General features: G+C 47.0%; 1 protein-coding gene across 3 annotated transcripts in view; it reads right to left on the bottom strand.

Moving 5' to 3' along the window:
• Positions 1 to 16,870, bottom strand: part of qsm (Zona pelucida superfamily protein qsm) — a 262,953-nt gene extending 246,083 nt beyond the window's left edge. For all 3 annotated transcript variants that reach the window (XM_075692082.1, XM_075692084.1, XM_075692083.1), the window contains exon 1: positions 16,718 to 16,870. In XM_075692082.1, the coding sequence (XP_075548197.1) occupies positions 16,718 to 16,808 (91 nt within the window). In that variant the 5' untranslated portion in view covers positions 16,809 to 16,870. The remainder of the gene's footprint in view (positions 1 to 16,717) is intronic.
• Positions 16,871 to 21,563: the final 4,693 nt, after the last annotated feature.

Here is a 21,563-nt window from a genome sequence, read left to right as displayed (position 1 = left end):
ATTGCCTAATGATGCATTTTGTTTAAAGAAACTAGTTGAAAGCACTGAAAGTTGCCTAGCTAATGAACACCTCACTGGCACATACTTTTTGCAAAGATAAGGAGAAAGTTAAGCGTGATATGAGCAATACTAGATACTAGATATTGCGATTGAAAAAACAAATCTCGCCTTTTGTTGTTTCGCAAATGGCATTAAGTGCCTCCTTTGGGTTAAGAGCGGTGGGCACCGGAACGGCCTTTCCTTTTCTGTCTTTGTCGTTTATATTGAACTCTTTGCGAACATTTGTTACCTATTGTTATACCAACTAATATTTTTAATCGTTGTTCTCTTCACAAGTCTTAATGAACTGTTCTCGATCCGCGTTTCCTTACGTATATGTATTCTCTCTATATAGAACGCTGTTATTCACCCCTTCACTAATGCCCCTACGGCGGCTGTACATGTATGCCGGTATTGTAAATAAATAAATAAATAAACAGAAAATTCGGTTTGCTATCCTACACTGGGCAATGGGGGAGGGGGTGTATAAAGAGCAGACTAAATCAAAGAGAAAGAGAGAGCACAGAAATGTGATTCCAGCCAGTAATGGTCACCGCACACTACCACAGCACGGGATCTCGTGCAGCACAATGAACACCAATTCTCCAGTGCACAAACGGGATTCTCCGTTCTGGTTAATCCGCCCGCATTTCTCGTTTCTTTCGTCTTTCTCTCTTGCTCTGTGGCTGTCTAGCAAGTTTCCTCGAGAAATCAGCTCCCAGTCCCGCGTTCATCTTTCGCGTCATTCACGCCATCCCTATATTTTCCGGCATCAGCGACTGTTATACAAGAGGCGAATGTGCTGTGCGAAAGCGCCGTGAGAACCGGCGCCTCCCGAGTACGTGTGAGCGCCGTCACCAGAGGGACGCGCTACCAGCGCCATCCGCTGATCGGCCACCAAGATACACCGTGTCTGTACACAAGAGTGCTCGGGCGTCCGACTTGACAAAGCGCAGGCGCCGTGAAACGTGCTCCGCGTTCATTACTTAAAACGACCGCCCGCCGCGGTTTCCCACAATCGCGTCCGAAGAAAGGTATACGCGGAGAAGACGTCTAGGCGTAAAACCGAGGGCAACTCGGAGAGCAAGAAATGTTGTCTGACGGGCAGCCACCAAACGGATCCGTTGATGATGAAAGCATAACTCTTTAACACACCGGAAAATGCGAAAGAAATGAAAAAAATAAACGAAAGAACTCAGTGCAGCTCGGCACACAATGATTGGAAGAAGTGGATGGGGAGCGGTAGTAGGAGGAGCACGCTCACAAAGGCGGCGGCAGATATACAGTAGAAGAAAGGCCTGTGGCGTCAATAACCTCGGGTTCCCACTGCGCTGCGAAGGGACTCGTTAATTAAGGTGTACGTTTTCACCACCCCGCTCTCTTCGAGTTCCCATGGTCGAGAGGCTGTTACCACGGCCTGTGCGACACGGGCTCCTTCCAATGAATATGCTAATGCCCGTCGTCGCGCGAAAGCCTCCTCAATGTTGCTCTCCTGTCAGTGTAGTGCCTTCGCGCATGCGCGGTCGATGCCCTTTAGGGACGACCTCACGGCCTTATTACGAAAAATAAACACGCCGTAACGGTAAATCACGTGCACAATTATATTTAGAAGCGCCCAAAAACTTCTGTCGCGAAATATATAAATACAATAAACGCAATCCATGCTCCCTTTAGTATATGAAAACTCCCTGCTAAGATATTAATATTTCTACACAGTATAGTATATTTCACATGAAACCGATACTCACGCTCGCAAGAGATTTAGTTGCATGGGTAGATACGCATACCAGATTTCGTTATTACTGACATCTTCACAGTGCTCTACCATCACAAGGTTGTAGCAGCGTTGGCAAGTATGTAATCAATGCGGTTGTAAACCTTAGCGCGAACTATGTTCGGATAAATAAAAACACGCGTGCACTAACGTGCTTCTGTCGTTGTACAAGTTTCACTCGCGCTAATGTTTACAAAACCATTTTATCCCACATATATTCTCTATCACTCTCTGGGTTGGGGAGTGAAGAACGGCGTCGACAATGTCCACGCATATCCCGGTAAAAATATTAAAGAGAAAGCATCCCGCGCCGGAATCTTCTGTCTTCGTCTGGAGCACCTAAACGCTGCGCTGTCGGGTGGCAGTTTGCTCGTCGAAGCCGGGCGTTTACTCGCAGTAGGCGCCTCACAGAGTCGCGTTGTCGCTGTCGCGGGTCAGCGCGTTGTAATGGGGCCTGCCTCATTCCGGAGAGGCGACGGCGAAAGCCGCGCCATAAGCTGTGGGGACAAGAGCCCATGGCGGCTGCGACATGTCGCGACCTCCACAGGGCCGTGTGCGTGCGGGGCAGCTCCGTATCCGCGGAGCGCGAGAAACGGCCTCCTTAGAACACAGTCGTGTCGTACACGCTGCCCTTTAATCACCGGCAACACGGACACCGGTTCCAACGGTGTGGCCTCGCAGCTCAGCTGGCACAGGCAGCCAACGGCTGCGTGGCGTCGCGGGTGGCAGTGAGCTGTCTTTGCGCGTCCGTGTACATCAACGTGTCCAAAGAACATTTCGCTGCTAGACGTTGTAGCGCCATCGCTAAGCGGATGTAGTTCACCAAAATAACAAAAAAATCACCGATGATTACGATACTCCTTAACGCGAAATTTGAGCGCAGCTCTATACGTGTTTTCATTGCGCGATATATTGGCTGGCGCGGCCAATCTGTCTCGTTCGGCGCGCTGCAAACAGAGCGAAGTGTGGCGCGACTGCCGATTCACTGCAGCCGCCACAGACAGACCTCCAGTCATGCAGCCCTTTCTTTCCATATATACACACCATGGATCGATGGATGGATATTATGAGCGTTCCCTTGGGAACGGGGTGGTTCGTTGCGCCACCAAGCTGTTGCTATTATATTCCCTAACGTCCTACCTATGTTAAAGCATAAAAAGAGAAAAGGACTAAGAAAACCATGACGAATTCCCATAATCAAAGTTTCTGAACCTCTATTGTGAATTTTGTTTTTGTACGCCTCCGTTGTTTGTAATTTCTCTACTTTTATTCCACCAGTCTTCCAATCGCCTCTTACTATTCTCTATTGCGGACATGTTTAATTCCCCATACTCTCACTGAACGCAAGGGTTTCAAGGAGGCCAATGGTGCCTAAATCGACCGCTGAACAGAGTTAGCTTCACATTCTAATAAAGCATGCTCCATCGTTTCCCTAGCTTTACCGCAGCATGCACATGCTTCTTCTTCCTTCTTATATCTCGCTTTATAAGTGCGTGTTCTAAGGCATCCTGATCTCGCTTCGAAAAGTAATGAGCTTCCGTTTGAGTTATCATAAATTAGTTCTTTCCTGATTTCGTTTTTTCCTCTTAAGTAGTTACTCATGGCAGGTTTCTTTTCCATTGCCGTCACCCGTGAGATTATCTCAGCCTCTATGACTTTCCGCTTCATGTTTTCTGTTGCTGTGTTGCTCACCATACAGGCCGCATACTCGCTGGTAAGCTTCCTAGTTCCTTTCCTCCACTATGAATCAATATCTTTCCTGTACAAATACCTGAGCACTCTCCCAGCCCATTTACTTTCTTCCATATTCCTCAGTCGTTCTTCATAGTCAACTTTACTGTGAGCTTCCCTCACTTCAAAACTTGTCCAGCCCATATCACTCTGCAAGCTTCATTTGTAGTCTTCCCGTGAGCGTCCAATGCGAGGCCTCCCACTGACCTTTGGTAGCCATCGAGTCCTGATGGTTCACCTGATTTCAAGCAGGTGAACAATCAATGTAAGTCCTGAAACCATTACACTTTCCACATATCCCAGAGCACTTCGTGCCCATTGTATCCCCATAGCGCTCTGTGTTTCATTATGGTCGCATTTCTCGTCCCCTTTACTGTTATTGTTTTTTCCTGTGTTTCTATATATCTATTCCCTTCGTTTATTCATATACCAAGGTAGTTATATTCTTTTACGCGAAGCCATGTATTACCACTGTCTGTTCACTGTTTTCATTGAATACCATAACACCTTATTTTTTAAAGCTAAATGTGAGGGTAACGCGCGCTACTCTGGCGCCATGTCGTAGCCATCGTCTCGCAGAGCCCGTTTATACACTATATACGCTTTTCCTCTCCCGCTTTCGCCATGCCCTCCTCTTCCGCTTTCCGCCTCATTGTTCCGCTGCACCCTCCTCGCGCTCTCTTCGCTGTCGCCGTCTTTCATTCCCCGCTGCGCTCCGCGTTCACTCTCTGGGCCTTCGCTGTGCTCCTTCGCTCGGTTAAGCCGAGGACGCCAACGCTCAACGCAGGAACGGGCGCCTAAGAGCTGCGCTCTAAAATTAAATCGTCGTCGCATAAGACTGTGACGGAAATTAGATGCAATGCTTGCTCACGTCTCTCTTGCGCGTGGCGCCGCTGACATACTTGCTCTCGCAAATCCATTGCCTCTTCGTGAGCACGTTGACAAACTTGCGCTAGAAAACACAGTTAACACGCGCGTACTGTGGCGTCTCGTATAAAGGCGCCATCGCCCCGACTGTTGCCTCCGACATTTAAGTGAGCACTGTCGAGTATACTTCCACCTTTTCCTATTTTACTGCGCCGGGCAGTCGTGAGTAAGGTATCGCGTTATCCTTATAACATCACGGTTCAGAGTAACATCACGCCTGCTGTGATGTAACACTCAAAGCCTCAAAAACGAAGCTGAAGCTTAGGATACATTTGTCAGCTTGCAGTGGGCACAGAGCTACCACTGAGTACAGTGGCGTTCAAGTGAGGGAAAATCTTGAGCATTGTTCATGAAAACATTGGTTCAGTTGTGCATGATTGGGGCTGCTGCGCCATGTGGAGGAGTACACTTGAGTGGAGCTACTTAGCGCAGTTCTCGGCGCTCCTGTGTGTCTGTCTCTCTTTTTTTTTCTTGTTACTTCGTTAGGCATATGACGCAAAAGAGACTTGAGAGGATATGACATTAACCAGCGCAAATAATAAGTACAACTTAGCACATAGGCCTTGTCAGGCAGTGTCTCCCTTTTCTCATGTTACCTGAGACAATTTCCAATACGTAACTGATATTGTAGAAGAAGAATATAGAGGAATTTGCTATCATAAGCAAGACACCCGGTGAGGGTACATCTCGGAGGCACACGTGGCACACAATACGCGTCAGACAAGAGCTTTCATGAACAAGTCCGAACACTGGCTATCGCGGGTCAAAGCAGGAAGAACACAAAGATAGGGAGCAGGCCTTTTCAACCAGGTTACCAAACGAACCCGCCCGCTTTCAATTCGTGTGAAGCCTACGTGAAAGCATCGCGTTTCCCTTCTTTGAATTGTGGACGTGTAACTGTGTCGTAAAACGGCCATAAAACGAAAAATCTTAAGGCAGCGGGAAAGAACCTTGCTGCAGACATGAAGGAGCTTGTTCTATTAAGTGCTTACGCTGTATCAGATCTTTCACACATGCAATAGCCTGCGTATGAGACGTCAGCAGGAACAGTGCCCGACCCTGCCTCGTTTGTCTGTCAGCCCGTACATCTGTTGGTAACCGCAGTAAGGAAGTAGGATATTATTGAGGCCTACGCGGTTCTACTTCGTGCTTTTGCCAATTGATCGCGTGTTGCTGGCGCCCTCCTTCTTCTCAGTCATACCTTCAACGAGATATTTAAGCCTATTCATGACGCGCTATATATATGGCTTGAGGAAATCACGCTGGCCCCGGTAGTAGATTGAAGAAAAAAGAGTGCGACGTACGTTGAATAAGCACAGTGTAATGCACTGACGTTTCGGCTGGTGTACCGAAAGTCAACAAAGTCACAAAGTTGACTTTGTCAAAGTCAACTTTGACAGAAGACTGGTCTACCAGCCGAAACGTCAGTGGAATATACCGTGCTTATTCAACGTACGTGGTACTCTTTTTCCTTGATATATATATATATATATATATATATATATATATATATATATATATATATATATATATATATATATAGTCATTTCATAAGAAACCAACAAACAATGACACCAAGAGGACAACATAGGGGAAATTATTTGTGCTTAATAAATGAAATAAAGAAACAATAAATTAATGGAAATGCAAGTGGTTGAAAAAACAATTTGCTGCAGGTGGGCAATGATCCCACAACCCCACACCCGAGCAGTGGGAGGCCGTGCTGACTAGTTCGGACCCTCGTAACCAGCAGCAACTGGTGCGGCGGGCCCGGGAGACAGCAAGAGCCGCAGGAGCCCTGGACTAAGGGCGCCTCCCGCACAAGCAGAAAGACACCTGCTTGCCCTTTCTTTTTAATAAATGTTTCTCCTCCTCCTCCTCCTCCCACAACGCGTAGGGCGAAGGTTGTGAGATCGTTCCCCACCTGTGGCAAGTTGTCTTTTCATCACCTTTCATTTACATTAATTTATGGTTTCTTTATTTCATAATTAAGCGCAAGTAATTTCCCCTATGTTGTCCTTGGTGTCATTGTTTGTTGGTTTCTTATGATATGACTAATAAAAATTGGGCCAATCTCGGCTAACCCCCTTTCTTCTCGTTTATATATATATATATATATATATATATTCTTATGTTTAAGTTCGCTTGCCAAAACTTGGTCGCCTCCAGCCAGGCTTTCCAAGGCTCGAATTACCACTTAGGTGACGTGCATTCTGTGCTGTTCCTGTTCAGTATGCACGGTCATGATTTGTCGCCGTATGTAATATTTTTAGCACATGCTCGGGCGCGAGCGAAACGAGGCAGAAAGAAACGGAAAGAAAGAAATATCTTCATTTGCATATAGGCAAGCACGTGTCCGCTCACGGGCAGCGCACTTCCCCTCCTTGTGCATGCCATTCGATCGAGAACGCGAACCGCTCGCCGCGCTGGATGAATGTTAGCACACATGTGTTAATACCGCACCAACGAGCACTACTCCAATTAAACAAGCCCGTACTTCGCGTCGGTCGCTGCAGCTCGACCGATGCGACCTGGATAATCAGTTTAGCAGCAAAACCGGGTCGGTGGACCCAAACCCGGGGCGCACGCGATGATGCTGCAAGGAACTAATTGGCGGAGTGCATTCTTTCGCAGCCATCCAATGCCTGCCTCGTAGAACACCCACCAGGCATGCAATGCGTAAAAGCCTGTGGCGCTGTGCAAAGAGCGGCCGAGTTTGTGTGCCCCACATTGTCGCCCGAAACCGCAGACGCCCACCCAAACATCCCTGTTTGAGAAGAAGGCGTGCATGGCTGAAGCACTCGCACAGAGTTACATTCAACGGCGAGGATGGTGAGACAGAGAAAAAGAATGAGCAGAAACCATGGGAGGATGATGGTCAGTCAAGCGATAGTGTTCCCGTAGATGTGCTGAGATGTGCTGCCGGAAACTTATTGGTCAGCTCTGTCACTTAAATGCTGTTAGGCGTTGACGCTACGTCGCAGCGCACTCAGCAGGTATAGCTAGCACTTGTCAGCCTCATCGTGTGACCAGAAAAGAGACACGTTGATGTATTCATTTTCCGTGCGTATACGGTAATACGATCAGATATACTGGGGCCAGCGTCTCGTGAAGCGCCCTTACATTTGCGTAAGAGAACTCAACATTTTTCAAAGACGCCATAGTGTAAGGATCTGGCACCAAAAGCAGGATATATGAGCGTTTTCGCGTTTCGTCACCATCGAAATGCAGCAACCGCAGCCGAGAGTTGAACACATTCCTCATGGCGTGCAGGAGAAAACCCAAACTCTCAGGTCACCACGAGGGAACAACAAACACGTGCCCCAATTTGCGTTTGACACCATCTAATAAGGCTGATTTAACTAGCCGATCCAACAAAAACCAATCTGCACTTGCGGTAACGCTTCACTGTACGTGATCGAACAATGAAGGCAAAACGACCACAGCACTGAACTTGGCAGCGTTGCGCATCGTTAATGCAGAGACGCGCATGTGCGGACGCGCCGGTACACCTTGGGCTCCAAACCGCGGCACTCGCTCCGTTTATTATTCTTTGCTCACGTGAACTTGCTCTCTCTTCGAGTGTAAGTTAGTCGAAGACAAAAAAGAATAAGGAGCAAATGTCCCAGGTTCTATAAAACACACGATAAAAGGGGAAGCGCGTGAACAGCTATATTCAGGAGCTCCGTATACCTTACTCGGAATCCCTGATTCAATCAGCGGCGTTCGAGGCCTCGCAACCATTTCGTACAGACCGTTCTTTCCTGCTGCTGCAGCTGCTGCTGCTGCTGCTGGGACGCAAGCGTGAGCTTCCGATAGGGTAATTTAATTTTCAGAGCAGGACCGGAGCGCCATCTACGTGTATCACTTACACACACATAGCATCTGCAGGACTTAGTAGCAGTACGAAGTCGCCGGCGATACTCGAACATCGAGCAAGAGCGCCACGTAGCGCGAATCGTGAGGGCTAGGGGCCTCAGTGTTACTCATGTCGGCGGGCGTTCACGTTGCGAAGTCTGGAGGGACGAAAGAGTGAACGTGAAAACCGCTTCAGCTTGCTTCTCGCGAGTCGCTGCTGCCATAAGGTTACATTGGCTGTAAGGTCCGCTCTATGACGTCATAATCAGGTTGCGAAGGTTTTGCGTTGCAAACTATGACGACATGGCCATTCAGCAGCAGAGTAGACTTTGTGCTGCTGTATTTCAGGGATGACCTTCATTTGTAGTGCGGTTTCGAGGGATTTTTTTTAAATCTGTGGCTTTTCTTATTTACGCATCTTTATCTGAAAAAGAGTAGCCTGCACCAAATAATGGAGCCAACGTCTGCTAAGTATGGTATAAAATAATAATAATAGTAATAGTAATAATTAAAGTCAGCTGATCTGCAGGTGAGTCGTCACGACAGTCCGACATTTCTCAACCACGACGCAACAGGCGTTCCCCACACCGTTGCGTCACATTATCAGTGTTTGCCACTACTATTGATGAGAGATGAGGGCTTAAAGTACCGTAGCTCGGCTTCGATACGCTTATCGCGGAGCGTTCCACAGGGCACTCTACCGAAGTGCTGTTCCTTTCCTTTCTTCGCTGCGTCACAAAAGGGGGCAAGATAATAACTCTCATTAGTCAAGCTGTGCCGAAACTCGCCTGCCTATGAAATTAGTCTGCTCAGTTTAAGTACGTTGATTCTGCTAGTTAAAACATTTACCACGCATGCTCGAAGGACATTGCAGGGAGCGGACCTGCACAACGTTACTGAAGGGGCAAGGGAATAATAATAATAATAATAATAATAATAATAATAATAATAATAATAATAATAATAATAATAATAATAATAATAATAATAATAATAGAGAAATCAAGTGCAAATCGCTGGCGTTGGAGCGTCGATCAAGAACGCCTGAGTCAATCGTATAGGTATACCCGATATCACTTCTGCAATTTCGAGCCTTTCGCAGCTTCGCCCGAAGCAATAACGACAGTAGCGCACTCGTGAAAACAGGCATCGAAGCGAAAGCTGAAAACAAGGGAGAAAGAAAATGGCAGAATGTTGTTTTTGTTTCTCTATTACATTATTTCTTTTTTTTTTCGCTGACACGAATATGAGAGATGGCCTACGCGATAGGAGCGGGCAAACGCGGCTGAACGGGCAAAGGGTGCTCAGCGCGGCTGCAGCGCGTACGCGCGCGACTCAACGCGCCAAGCCTCCCGCCGCGGCCTCCGCGAAGAACCGAGACTCTGGAACCGTCCCTTAAAAGCTTGGATATCAAAACTGGCGCGGCGCAGAAAAGGCGAGGAGTCCCCCCGGGCGTCATCAATCACTGCGAAAACGACGACGAAGAAGAAGCGGAGGAGGGCAGCGCGTTCTTGCCGAGGTCTCGCCGGGCCTTTCGCTTCGCTCGTTCGCCGATGACTGCGGCGAAAGATTCGGGGACGAGGACTAGTAACGGCCGCCCACTACTTTCCGGGTCAGCGGGGCCGGCAGACAAGCGTGAAGCCGCGGCTGCCGCCGGCGCGGTCTAGCGCGCGTGTGCGCTCTGCAATTGCGCGAAGGAAGGCGACGGCGATTCAACACGCGCTGTGCGGCGGCGGCACACTGCGCTGCTCGCATGCGCGTGTGCTTGAGTACGCAACGGGCCACGCGCGTCGGAGGCCCCCTTTCGCGGGGACAGGCGTCGTCACGGGAGTGCGAAGGATGCAGGCGTTTGAAGCGTCGAGATTGAGGCGTGGTAACGGGCTCGTTGGTCGGTTTGGCAAGCGTCTGAGTTCTGACGCAAGAAACGTACATTTTATCTGCGCCTGTGTTGAAGCGACTTCCCCGTTGACCTGTGCTGCATATCTTGATTGCTAAAGACGGAACTCAACGTGAAACATGCGCTCGAAACAGCCCTATGATGCCGACAAAGCACAGAGCCAGGGAACGTGTATATATATATATATATATATATATATATATATATATATATATATATATATATATATATTTGTCTTTATTCGAGTCCAGGAATAATTGCGAATGAGAGTTTAATCCGCAATAGGCTTCACATTCTTATGAAAGCCAAATAGAAAACTGCAGTGCGATAAGTGCGCAGTGCGCCACCTGTGGAAGCCGAGTCCACATCCTTCGCGCATAACGCGTGCGATGCGATACCAACTGAGCTGCGGCAGCGGCTCTCATTCTCTTTATTTTATGGGGTATTCGTGAACACGCAATACCCGAAACATTGCCCTTGGAGTGTTATCCGGCGCCGCTCCCGACCATGGCGGCGCACGCGGCACTTGTTCCACATCCTCTACCATGCATCCACAAGCATATTCAACGCCAGCTGCACCTGATCTACTTACGTACTTGCGAACCCATGGGTGCTTCCGTGGCATTTATATTGTGTCAGCTTCAATATGTCTATCCACATCTCATTTTATTATTACATTTAACACATATTCTGCGGAATCAAAGACCATCCAGGATGGGCAACGTAATGGAACAGATAACACGAGGTCAGGAAATAAACAATGAGCAGCGATTTTCTAGGGAAATCTTCACGGTAAGCAAGCCCGGTCATGGAATTGGCAAAAGAAAATGGTAAGAAAAGTTATATGTGTCAATTCGTACAAAGTATGGTGTTAGTGCATTTTATAGCGGTTTCTGTTATGTCTCATGGTGTAAGTCATTAAAACTGACAAAAATGGTGAAATATCAATTGTTAGTTCCTTATTATTGAGCACACGAAGGAAACATTATCTCAGTTGCTTTTTTCCGACTTTGAGAAACTCATTTCATAGCACTTGCATTTGTACATTCAGATGCAGTATCAATTTGCAGCCGAGCCGCCTGACCGTTCTCGCTGAGACTCCGTCCCGTACAACAAAGGAGAAAAAAGCGTTTAAAGCCTGAATAAATATTTCTGGCATGCGGTGTGCCACGCAGGACGTCGACAGCGGTTCTTTACACAGTAACTCATTTAAGATAAATGGGAACAGCACGTCAGCCACATCCGCGGTCTTTCGAAAGAGGCTATACAGGAGCAGAGCCCGAGAGGTACGCGCATTCAACCGCTTCAAAGCGTTATGCAACGGAAGTAGTGTTTGTCAGTGACAGCTGGCGCGCCACCGAATCCACTGCGTTTGTGGTTTCAGCAGCCAGGCGCAGACAGGACCCGTCCGCTAACGTACGCCCAATCTCAGAAGCAAACAGCCTCGCTGCGAAGGTTACCGGGATATTAGGCGGTGTGCAAGAGCAACATCTTAACACCGCGCGTCCGTGGGGTGAAGCAACGCTTAGAACGATGAACGGAAAGCTACCAGTAAAAACAACAGGCTTTGCAAGCTTATGAATAAGCGATAACCCGGATGAAGATGGAGATTGGAAACCGATAGTACCTCAAATTAGAATGTAGGAAATAGAAATGACATTTCAAAATGCACGTTTAATAACGCGATTTCATTATCCAGAACTGCACAGTGCTCGGGCAAAGTAGGGCGCCCGTAGATTGGAGACTTTCGAATACTTGCGATCACCTGCAACCCTCGCGTTCGCGACAGAACATTACGTCTCAACCGAACGCTACAAACACTAATAATAATAATAATAATAATAATAATAATAATAATAATAATAATAATAATAATAATAATAATAATAGGGAATACGGAGAAAGTGAACTTAATCGCAGCGCTTCGGCTATATACATTTAAACAACAAAAGAATTTGTTGGCACCAGCAAAGCCACTGAGCAATAAAAGCATGACGCGAGACTGATTTTTTTTTTTTTTTTGAAAATACATGTACTACGCTCTAAACTTCCGCATCCCGGCTCCGCCATCGCCGACAGGGGATAGAGGCGTTAAAGAAGCGCTTGCATAATAGCCACGCGGATCCTCCCGGAAACGCGCGTAAAAATGACTTGCTCGACGACGCGCGTGCACGAAGGAAGAAGAAGAAAGAAAAAAGAAAAGAAGGACCGAAGTCCCGGCGGCAACCGATGCTCTTTTCCCGCTTTGCTCCGACGAAGAACGTCGTTCGTGCGCACTGCATCCGTCTTCATCATGCGCCACTCGGGTCTAGCGGTGGCCCTCGGTGCCGTTATACGCCGCGCTGACCTAGTCCCGACGTCTCTCTCTCTTCCTCCGCTCTTCCTCGCTTCTCCACCTGCAGACTCGCTACGTGAATTCACCGTGCGTGGCGGTTCGTTTGACGAGGACTCGCACATTCGTTAGGCTCCTTTCCTGCTGCGTCGCCGTAACGCCGCCACGCACCGCGAGTGCGGGGAGCTCAATCGCCAGAGGTCAGCGCGGACCCTCGAGAGGAAGAGTAAACTGAGCATCGCCGTGCGGGGCCGTATTACCGGAGCGCACGCAGCCTGCGCATCCAGTAACTTCGTGCTTATTGGGTTTAAAAATCAACGCGGATATTGCTGCAATTTCTCGAATCCGAGTAGACCCAGTGACCGTTTTTATGTGTGATGTGCTACTAGCGTAAGCGTACGCTTAGGGTTTACACTTTCCACCTTTCTTTATGTCCGTCCGTCCGTCCGTCCTTTCTTTCTTTCTTTCTTTCTTTCTTTCTTTCGCTTTTAATTATTACATATGCGTTCAAGGAGATGTCGGCCCTTATAGACGGCACCTGCTACTCCTGTCATCTTAATCGGCAGATGTGCTCCAGACGACACAAAAGTTTCAGGCATAGAATGGAGATAACAAGAGGGTGACAACAGTTCTGATGTTCACGTACACGCTCGCATACAACGCTAACACAAAAAAATGCTCCCGAGCAGTTCACATTTCATCTCTTTCCCCAGCATAGGATAGCAAACTGCACCAACATCCATCTCTCTCTCTCTCTCTCTCTCTCTCTCTCTCTCTCTCTCTCTCTCTCTCTCTCTCTCTAGCTCATCCTCAGATTCCGTAGCTGAGTATTTCGGCTGTACTGACTGGTTCGAAAATTCCCATGTGACTTAACTGCTGCGACTATGAATTGGATTAGCACCATGCAGTGTGGCTTCTGTCGAATTCCCAGCGCTCCAAGGTTTCAGTGACCTAGGAGGACACACGCATCCTGCACCACCTCGGAATAACCAAAGGTGTTCGAGGAACCCCGTTACACGGTCCAAGCGCAACCCGTGCACGCACACTGTGAGGTAGAAACCAAGACTGTAGACTATCATCAGCCGCATCCTATTCTTTATGTCCACTACAGGACGAAGGCCTCTTCCGGCGATCTCCAACTGCCCCTGTCTTGCGCTGGCTGATTTCAGCACGAGCCTGCAAATTTCCTACAGTTTAGGAAATTTGCAGACTGTAGATACAATGTGGCAAACGTTTTGGCGAGTTGGCTTATCTCCGTTCTGACGGCAGCAGCGCAACGCAGACGACCACTTGCGCATCCGAAAATGAAGCAAAAAGAGGTAATCAGAGGCAGCGACTTTGATTGGCTCGTTTCTGTCGTCTGTGGTGCGCTGTTTCATTTATTATTTTCCTTAAAGGCCTGTAGGCATTACATAAGGGTGAGTAAATTTCATCCACGTGACGTATACTACTGTATACGTATTAAAATAAACGATAAGAAATAGAGAGGAAAAAAAGAACCAGAAAGGCAAAATACATTACAAAATGTGCTGGACTGGATCGGTATGGTAAATTGCGAAGAAAGAAGGAAAAAGAAAATGAGCGTTCGAGTATAGGGCAAGAGTACATGTTCCGGAAGTTTGGGCAAGATGGTTATTTATGTATGCCCTGAACGATTGGCGGTCAGTGCATGAAGCTGTGTTTTCTGGAAAGCTATTCCAGAGGAAGATAGCACCCACAAAAAATTCAATGCAGATGCCTTGCGTTCATTGTAGATGTCCGACTTTCAGAATTATATTTATACGTTATCAGCATTCCGTGCAATGGCAACTAAAGAAATGAAAACGAACAGAATATCAAGCCTGCGCGTAGCTCGCAGATTGGCGCGGTCGCCTTTAGCCGCATTTGTGTACTGGATACAAACAGCGGTTGGAAAAAAAATACTTGGCGGCCGTTACTTCCGGCATACGGACAACGCCGCACAAAAGGCAGCGCTTTATGAACATAGACAACAGTTATCTATACGGCGTTTGCAGAACTCTCACGCTCTACGTTGCCTTCCTTATGTACCCTAACTTAAGTATAGACGTCAAACATGCACGTGCTACAGACATCCAAGAGAAAAAGATAGATAATTGAAAGTGTAAGACGGTGAAGCCATATGCTGTTAATTACAGCCTCATCGATTTACTGTGCTATGAGTGAGTACGGTCTGTACGTGACTTGCACAAATCGTCTGCAGAGTCTCTAGGACTCATAAGGAATTGTTTCTACGCTTTTATAGAGTGGAAAGACAATCTAACTCTAATTAATGCGCACCGTGTGTTTATCTGCAGTACATTTTCTACCCCGACTGCGTTTCCTATCAAGACGCGCCTTCTTTGTGTGCTGCGACAACTGTCAAATTGTGGGGTGATGCGACAGTTCAACGCTACTCATTACAGATGCTGCCGAATTAAAGAACCGGGAAACGTAATGCTGTCATCTAGTTCATCGCATACCTTCTCGAAATTAGTACAGATATGAGCTAGAAGTATTGCTGTAACGAATTTAGCGCAACCGTTGTCTTACCGAATGGGAGCGTAAGTTTACACAGGTATCATGAATCAACCGTTAAGCCACATAATACATTGTGTATTGCAATCATTCACAAGTGGTGCATGCCATAAGCACAAAATTTCACAACGCTGCCTTCGTTATTTCTGTTTCACATCACGAAAAACGGAGCAACGAAATTGCTGAGGAAAGTTCTAATAAAAATTCAATGATGCTTCATGTGGTAGGCTTTTAGTTAGGATGAAGAGTGCTGCTAGCTGTAGGCGGACCTAGCCTTGCAAGATATGCAGACGACTGACCCGCCCTAGCGCCATGTGATCACGTGCAGTAAAGTAGCACCTGATAAGTGACGCCTCATGACCCGTCAAAACAAATACAGGGAAGACAGACGGCGAGGACGGATTCGAACCGCGCACAATCCAGTGCGCGCCATCCACCTCACCTTGCCCTGCCAACCTGCCAACACAGCCTTCTCACCAATCGCACTCCATCTCTGTATCGTAGAGGAACTTGTGGATACGCCGAAACACCTCCCTTCTAAATATTCAGCGTCCTGGCGAACGCAAAGTGTCATATGCGCTTGTATGAGCTGCCATTGTGCGCTTGAGTCCATCTGTTAACACTTTAGTTAGAGGAAAAGAACATATGACCGCAATACGTAAAGAAAAAGAATGAATGAAGGAGTCACATGAACATATGCGTGTCGCCTTCATTTTCTGCATGTGACAATGGATTACATTAAACCTCGTACACAGCTCAACTTTCTAAATAACCCTAAAGAAGGTCAGGTAAAGTTAAACTTCCTCTACTATCCCTAATTTAACACGCTAAACAAGGCCGTTACGTCGGGAGGCCGCGCGAGACGACCCAGTGTGCCGCTACATAAACAAAGAAAGAAGGAGAGGGGACAATAATGACCCCAGGTCAGGTGTCTGAAAATGGGCCAGCGCGTCTCCTATTGCGAGTACCTAAAACAACTATGCGGCAATCGCCCGTCAGTATACAATCGCTTCCTTAAAAACGTCAAGACGTTACACCAGTTCCTACCGGCGTTTTCCCGCGTATCCTTTTAATGATAACACGTTTACGTGGACCGTCACTCACACACACCAACTCTATACCACATTACGCGGGAGTGCACGCTACAGAACATAGAACACCATGACACGAACACCACTAGGGAGCAATGGGAGGCACTGCTGTCCAGCTCAAGCCGATCCAGAGAGCTGAGAAGATGGCAAGAGCCAGCGGAGCCCTGGACTAGGGGCCCCGACCATTAGCGATTCTTCTTTTAATAATGTTTATCCATCTATCTCTTGATGCGCACGGCCTGGCGAAGCAACGAGCAGCAGCGACGCGGTTGGCGGGGCAAGTCAAACTAAAGCAATAGGCCTGAGCAAGATTTTATCAAAGCCGACACGACCGATGAATTGCTCTCGATAAAAGAAAAAGCAAAGACAGCTAGGATTGAAGCAGGTTGGTGTCACCGCGCCATGGAAAATAGTGTGCCAGAAAATACTTGGAATAAAGATTATTCTGTGGTATCGCATCGCACGGGGCAAAACCGTACACAGTGGCAGAATAAGCGGAATTTAAGTGCACGACCGCATAAAAAGAAGCTCACCTTCAACAGCCGAGCCGGCGGCGTATCCGGAGGTCCACGCGACCACCACAAGCAGCACGGCTACGGCAACACGGCTAGTACACTCCATCATTTCTTTTTCTCTCTTTCTTTTTCAGCAAAACACTCGAACTTCGGCGATGACACACACGAACGATGTGGCGGCAGCGTCAAATTCCGGGGCACAAGAGCGACAACACGCGAAAACCACCAGTCGGGCCGAAGCTCATGGCACACGAAACCGAGTCACGCGGTCAGAGGCGCACCGATCAGCTGGCCGCACACCGCGACGGGCAAACGCACACACACGCCGCGGTCACCACGGAGCGACCGCACGCGCCCGGCTGCCTGTGGTCTTGAAACGAGTGTCGAGGCGCACGCCGTGTGCTGTGTGGACAACGGGAGCAAAGCGGCAACCGAAGAGCGCGGTGCGCGCGACACGCCAGCTGGCCGTCCGGCGAGTCAACTGCTCGCTGGCCGCTCTCGGAAGACGCAGCGAGCGGCCGGAGCAGTCGGTGGGAGCACCAGCGGCGGTGCGACCACGCGAACCAAAGCGGGACTGTAAGAGAGGGCGAGGAGGCGAAAAGTAAGGGGGGAGGGCAAACGGGGGATGGCTAGGGCTGGGACCGGTCGAAACTCAAGGGCGCCTGCGGAACGGCACGAGATGCCCTTTCAGATCAGTGGCGCCATCATTTGAATGGCGGCTGCACTGGCTGAACACGCTCCTTCGAGATCACTTATTCGTGACCGGTCCAAAGAGGGATGAAATTTGTGGGAGGCGATCTCCTCTCGGGTGGGTGCAGCTACGTTCGATACACAGTGTGTCTGAGGCAATTCGAAGGCTTATCGTTGACGCAAATAAGCAATTGCAAGTTCTCGCGAGTACCTCCGGTTAAATGGTCTTCACAACCACACTAACCCGTAGATTCCCAAGCGAAATCCACCTGTAGCTACCACCGCTAGTAATGGAGAACAAATAAGTAAAAAAATAAATACATTTTTATTCACTTTTTCTCTTTTTTGTTTGTGTGTGCACAAGCACAACACACAAGGGGACTGATGGCGTTCTAAACAAATGAAGTTATTTAATAACTACAACAGTATGGTAAGTTTGGTTATTAAAGGGCTCGCCATTCCAAAATGGTAGCAAGAAACACGCGAGTAAAAAACTCTCTACGAGAGAACAATATAGTACTGAAAATATTAAAATAGAAACTTTCGCAATCGTTTCGCGTGTAAGTGCATTACATACGCATGGGACGAATTACAGCAAATGATGGATGACCTTAACCTAGAAAGTGTGAGAGTAGAGTTGAAGATGAATATGCAGAAGACAAAGAAAATGTTCTATAGCCTGGCAAGGGAATAAGATTTCAGGATTACCAGACAGCATCTACTTTATAAAGGAGTACGTTTGCCTAGGTCAATTACTCACAGGGAACCCTGATCATGAGAAGGAAATCTACGGAACAATAAAGACGCGTTGGAGTGCGTACGGCAGGCATTACAAAATCCTGACTAGGAGCTTGTCGTTGTCATTGAAAAGAAAGGCATAAGATCAATGCGCTCTACCGGTGCTAACATATGCGGTGGAAACTTGGAGGCTAACAAAGGAGCTCGAGAACAAGTTAAGGACCGCGCAAACAGCGGTGAAACGGAAAGTGCTTGGCGTAACGTTAACAGACACGAAGAGAGCGGTTTGGATGAAAGAGCAAATGGGGGTAACAAATATTTGACTAAGACAAATAGTTGACATTAAGACAAAGAAATGGAGCTGCACAGGCCATGTAATGCGTAGTGTAGATAACCGGTGGAAGTGCAGTCGAGGACAGCAGAAAGAAATATAGGTGAGGTGATGAAATTGGGAAAGTTGCAGGCGCAAGTTGTAATGAGCCAGCGCAAGATAGGAGTAATTGGAGATCGCAGGGACAGGCCTTTGTCCTGTAGTGGCCTTTAATATAGGCTGATGATTTTAGTAATAACTGTTTAGAAGGGAGAGAGAAGAATGAAGGAAATGCCGGGAGGTTGTCTAGATAGACCTCGTATAGTTCGCTGGCCTACAGGATGAAGACGGAGAAGTGAAAGAAATGGAGAAAGAACACGTGAGTCTAGCTCATTCAAACTCACTATGCAAGGTGCAGTTTATTCACATTCGGGCACGTAAATCTATCACTTTCATGTATTACTACAGAAGAGCTCGCGTAGCCTCGCGTGCACTCGTCTTCCCATTCGAATTCGCCAAATCTCTGTCTAATGAGGGGCCGCAGTGCGAGCACGGAAAATTCGGCGCTCGAATCGCAGGCACCGCTGAAACTATAACGAGTCGCTCCCTGTGAGTTTTTCTTGCGACTTTTCTATAAAGGAGTCGCCGAGTCAATAATGTCAATTTGCGCCTATACCTCTACTTAGTACTCCTTCGACGATGGAAGGACAGAATAGGAAGCAAACTTAATAAATTACCGCCTGCTCGGGTCTCGCTCCTTCTTGAGCAAAACTTTTTTTGAAACAGCGCGAAATTTGCTATATTTTGCATGTCATGCGCAGATATAACGAGAGAAGAGGTTCAGTACATAGGCGTGCCTGCGCACGCGCGTAAGCGACAAATGATTTTTTTATCCAAGAGTCTTATCCTTAATTTTTCTTCTTTCTTTTCCTCTCCTGGATCCCTAGTTTCGCACAGTTAGACTTCAAATGGATTTACCTTTTCTCCTTAGCCTGCGCTTTAATATTTTGGCGTTCCTTTTGTTATAATAAATGATATGTTGTTGGCAACAAATACAACCTATATGCATGAACAAATACGCAGAAAAGTCCGAATTTCTCCAGTTACCAGCTAGCGTTCTTGCCAAATTACGCCCACTCCTCATGTAATGTCCTGGCCAGGGACTCTTGAGGTAAAATAAATAAATAAATAAATAAATAAATAAATAAATAAATAAATAAATACACAGTTCTTAAGTTCAGCTAAACTGGAAGTAATTCCATGGGAACAGCGCAGTTACAAACCCCACAAAGAAGTCGTAATGGTTAGCGGCAATGTATATTACATACGCCGTTAACGCACAATCCGCATGGAGATTTTTTTAATGCATTTTCGGATCTGATTGCCGCGCTTCGAAGCTTACAAAGGCAAGGTTTCACTGGGAAAGAATCATTCTCCATGTTAACCACAGCCCTTCTTAAGGAAATAACATGAAAAAGGACATTCTTGTATCTTGAAAAGTTATGAATTTGTTCCGTTACTTTCTTTCTTAGCCAAAGCGACGCAGGATGCTCCGAGCAAAGGATAAACAGATCCATCCACATGTTCTTCTTTTTTTTTTCAAAAGTCATTTGGGTAATGGTCTCTGCTGACAACAAATTTCAGGCAACCGCACAGTGTTTTCGTTATCCTATGGGTGCATCGTATAAGAAATCTGATGAGAGAAGCAAATCAGTTGTTTGGTTAATGCGCGAAAATTGCTCCCCTTCTCTACTTTAGTAGTTTTCCTAATGTACGGGAAATAGAGACTAGTTGTCATTATTGTAGTTTCCACTGAAAATAATACCAAAGCGAGTAAGAGTAAATCGACGCGGTCAAAAAGAAATAGAATCCGAAACAAGAATAACAAGCTTTCGCTCTTCCCGCACCACAAACCCATGAATGTGTACTTTGCACACAGGAGCGAAAGAAAAGCATGAAACCTGCGTAGGCATCAACAGTCAGCGTAAGCGTTCGCCCACTGTATCGGCTTCCTTTCTTGTACCTCAAAAAGTGCGGCCTTTCATCCCACTTTGCTCAGTGTCGTAAAGTGTCCGCCTCAATATTATTGAATGTATGAAACCGGCGCCGCAAGGGCTGACTCAATATTCACCAAACGCTACATTTTGTCGCTGAAGTGTTCTAGGGTACTTCAACGTCGAATACTTCTTTTTTAATTTCCTTCTGTAGTAGCTTAACGCAACAAAACGTAATCCAGGCAGCGGAAAATAAAATGAAAACAGCACTTACGTGCGGTCTTGTTCTCAGCGTCTGAATCATTGAACATGAGTTTGCGTAAGGAGAAAAAGCTTTCAAGGAGGATCCCAGTCGTGTCTCGATCACTTCAAAGGGGTCGAGAGCAAGAAAATTTGTGAATCGCTGGTTTAGTTTGCAAGGGGGCAGTATCGACACTCAAATTATGATGGTTATGTCCTAGACTCACCAAGGATCCGCTTCCCAACTGTAATGCAGAGACCTTTTCTTTTGTTTGTTCGTTACTCGATTATCGGTAACCTATAGCACCCTTGGCAATATCGGATAAGCTAGGCGATACTGTTGACAAAACTATGCGAAATTTGCGGAGCTCTGTGATAGCAAAGCTGTCCTGAAACTTCTGAATGGAATTCGTTGTATCTGAGACCTTGTGGAACCTTCGCTCTGCCTGTTCATTTATAGCCCGATGGTAAGTAAATACCTATTAGCATTTTAGCGTGATTACAGGTGACACAAGACACGAAGGTCTTCAGATTACTCTTAGTTATATGTAACTATATATTCGTCTAACGCATCAAATCGGTCGCTTTTTTTTTTCACGAAAGGTGAAAAAAAAAATGCTTGCGTTTGATGTCCTCCGTCATTGTCAGTTAAATGTTTCCTCTGACAGTGAACCATACTGGATCCATTTGCGCAATGATTTGTGTCGCCATGTTATTTATTTCTTTTTATCATTTAACTCCCTTTCCTCATTGCAATGTTGTATTTGCTTGCAAGAACTTTGTTTCCGACCGACCTATCGGTTTCTGCTTAACTACATGCACTTACGCATGTTGCATTACTGCGTTGTTAAGCGCACCCCCCCCCCTCCGCTTCCCCATACCCTTTCTTAAT

The sequence above is a fragment of the Dermacentor variabilis genome, chromosome 5, assembly GCF_050947875.1.
Source record: "Dermacentor variabilis isolate Ectoservices chromosome 5, ASM5094787v1, whole genome shotgun sequence".
Taxonomy (NCBI): Eukaryota; Metazoa; Arthropoda; class Arachnida; order Ixodida; family Ixodidae; genus Dermacentor; species Dermacentor variabilis.
This window is presented reverse-complemented; position numbering and strand designations above follow the sequence as displayed.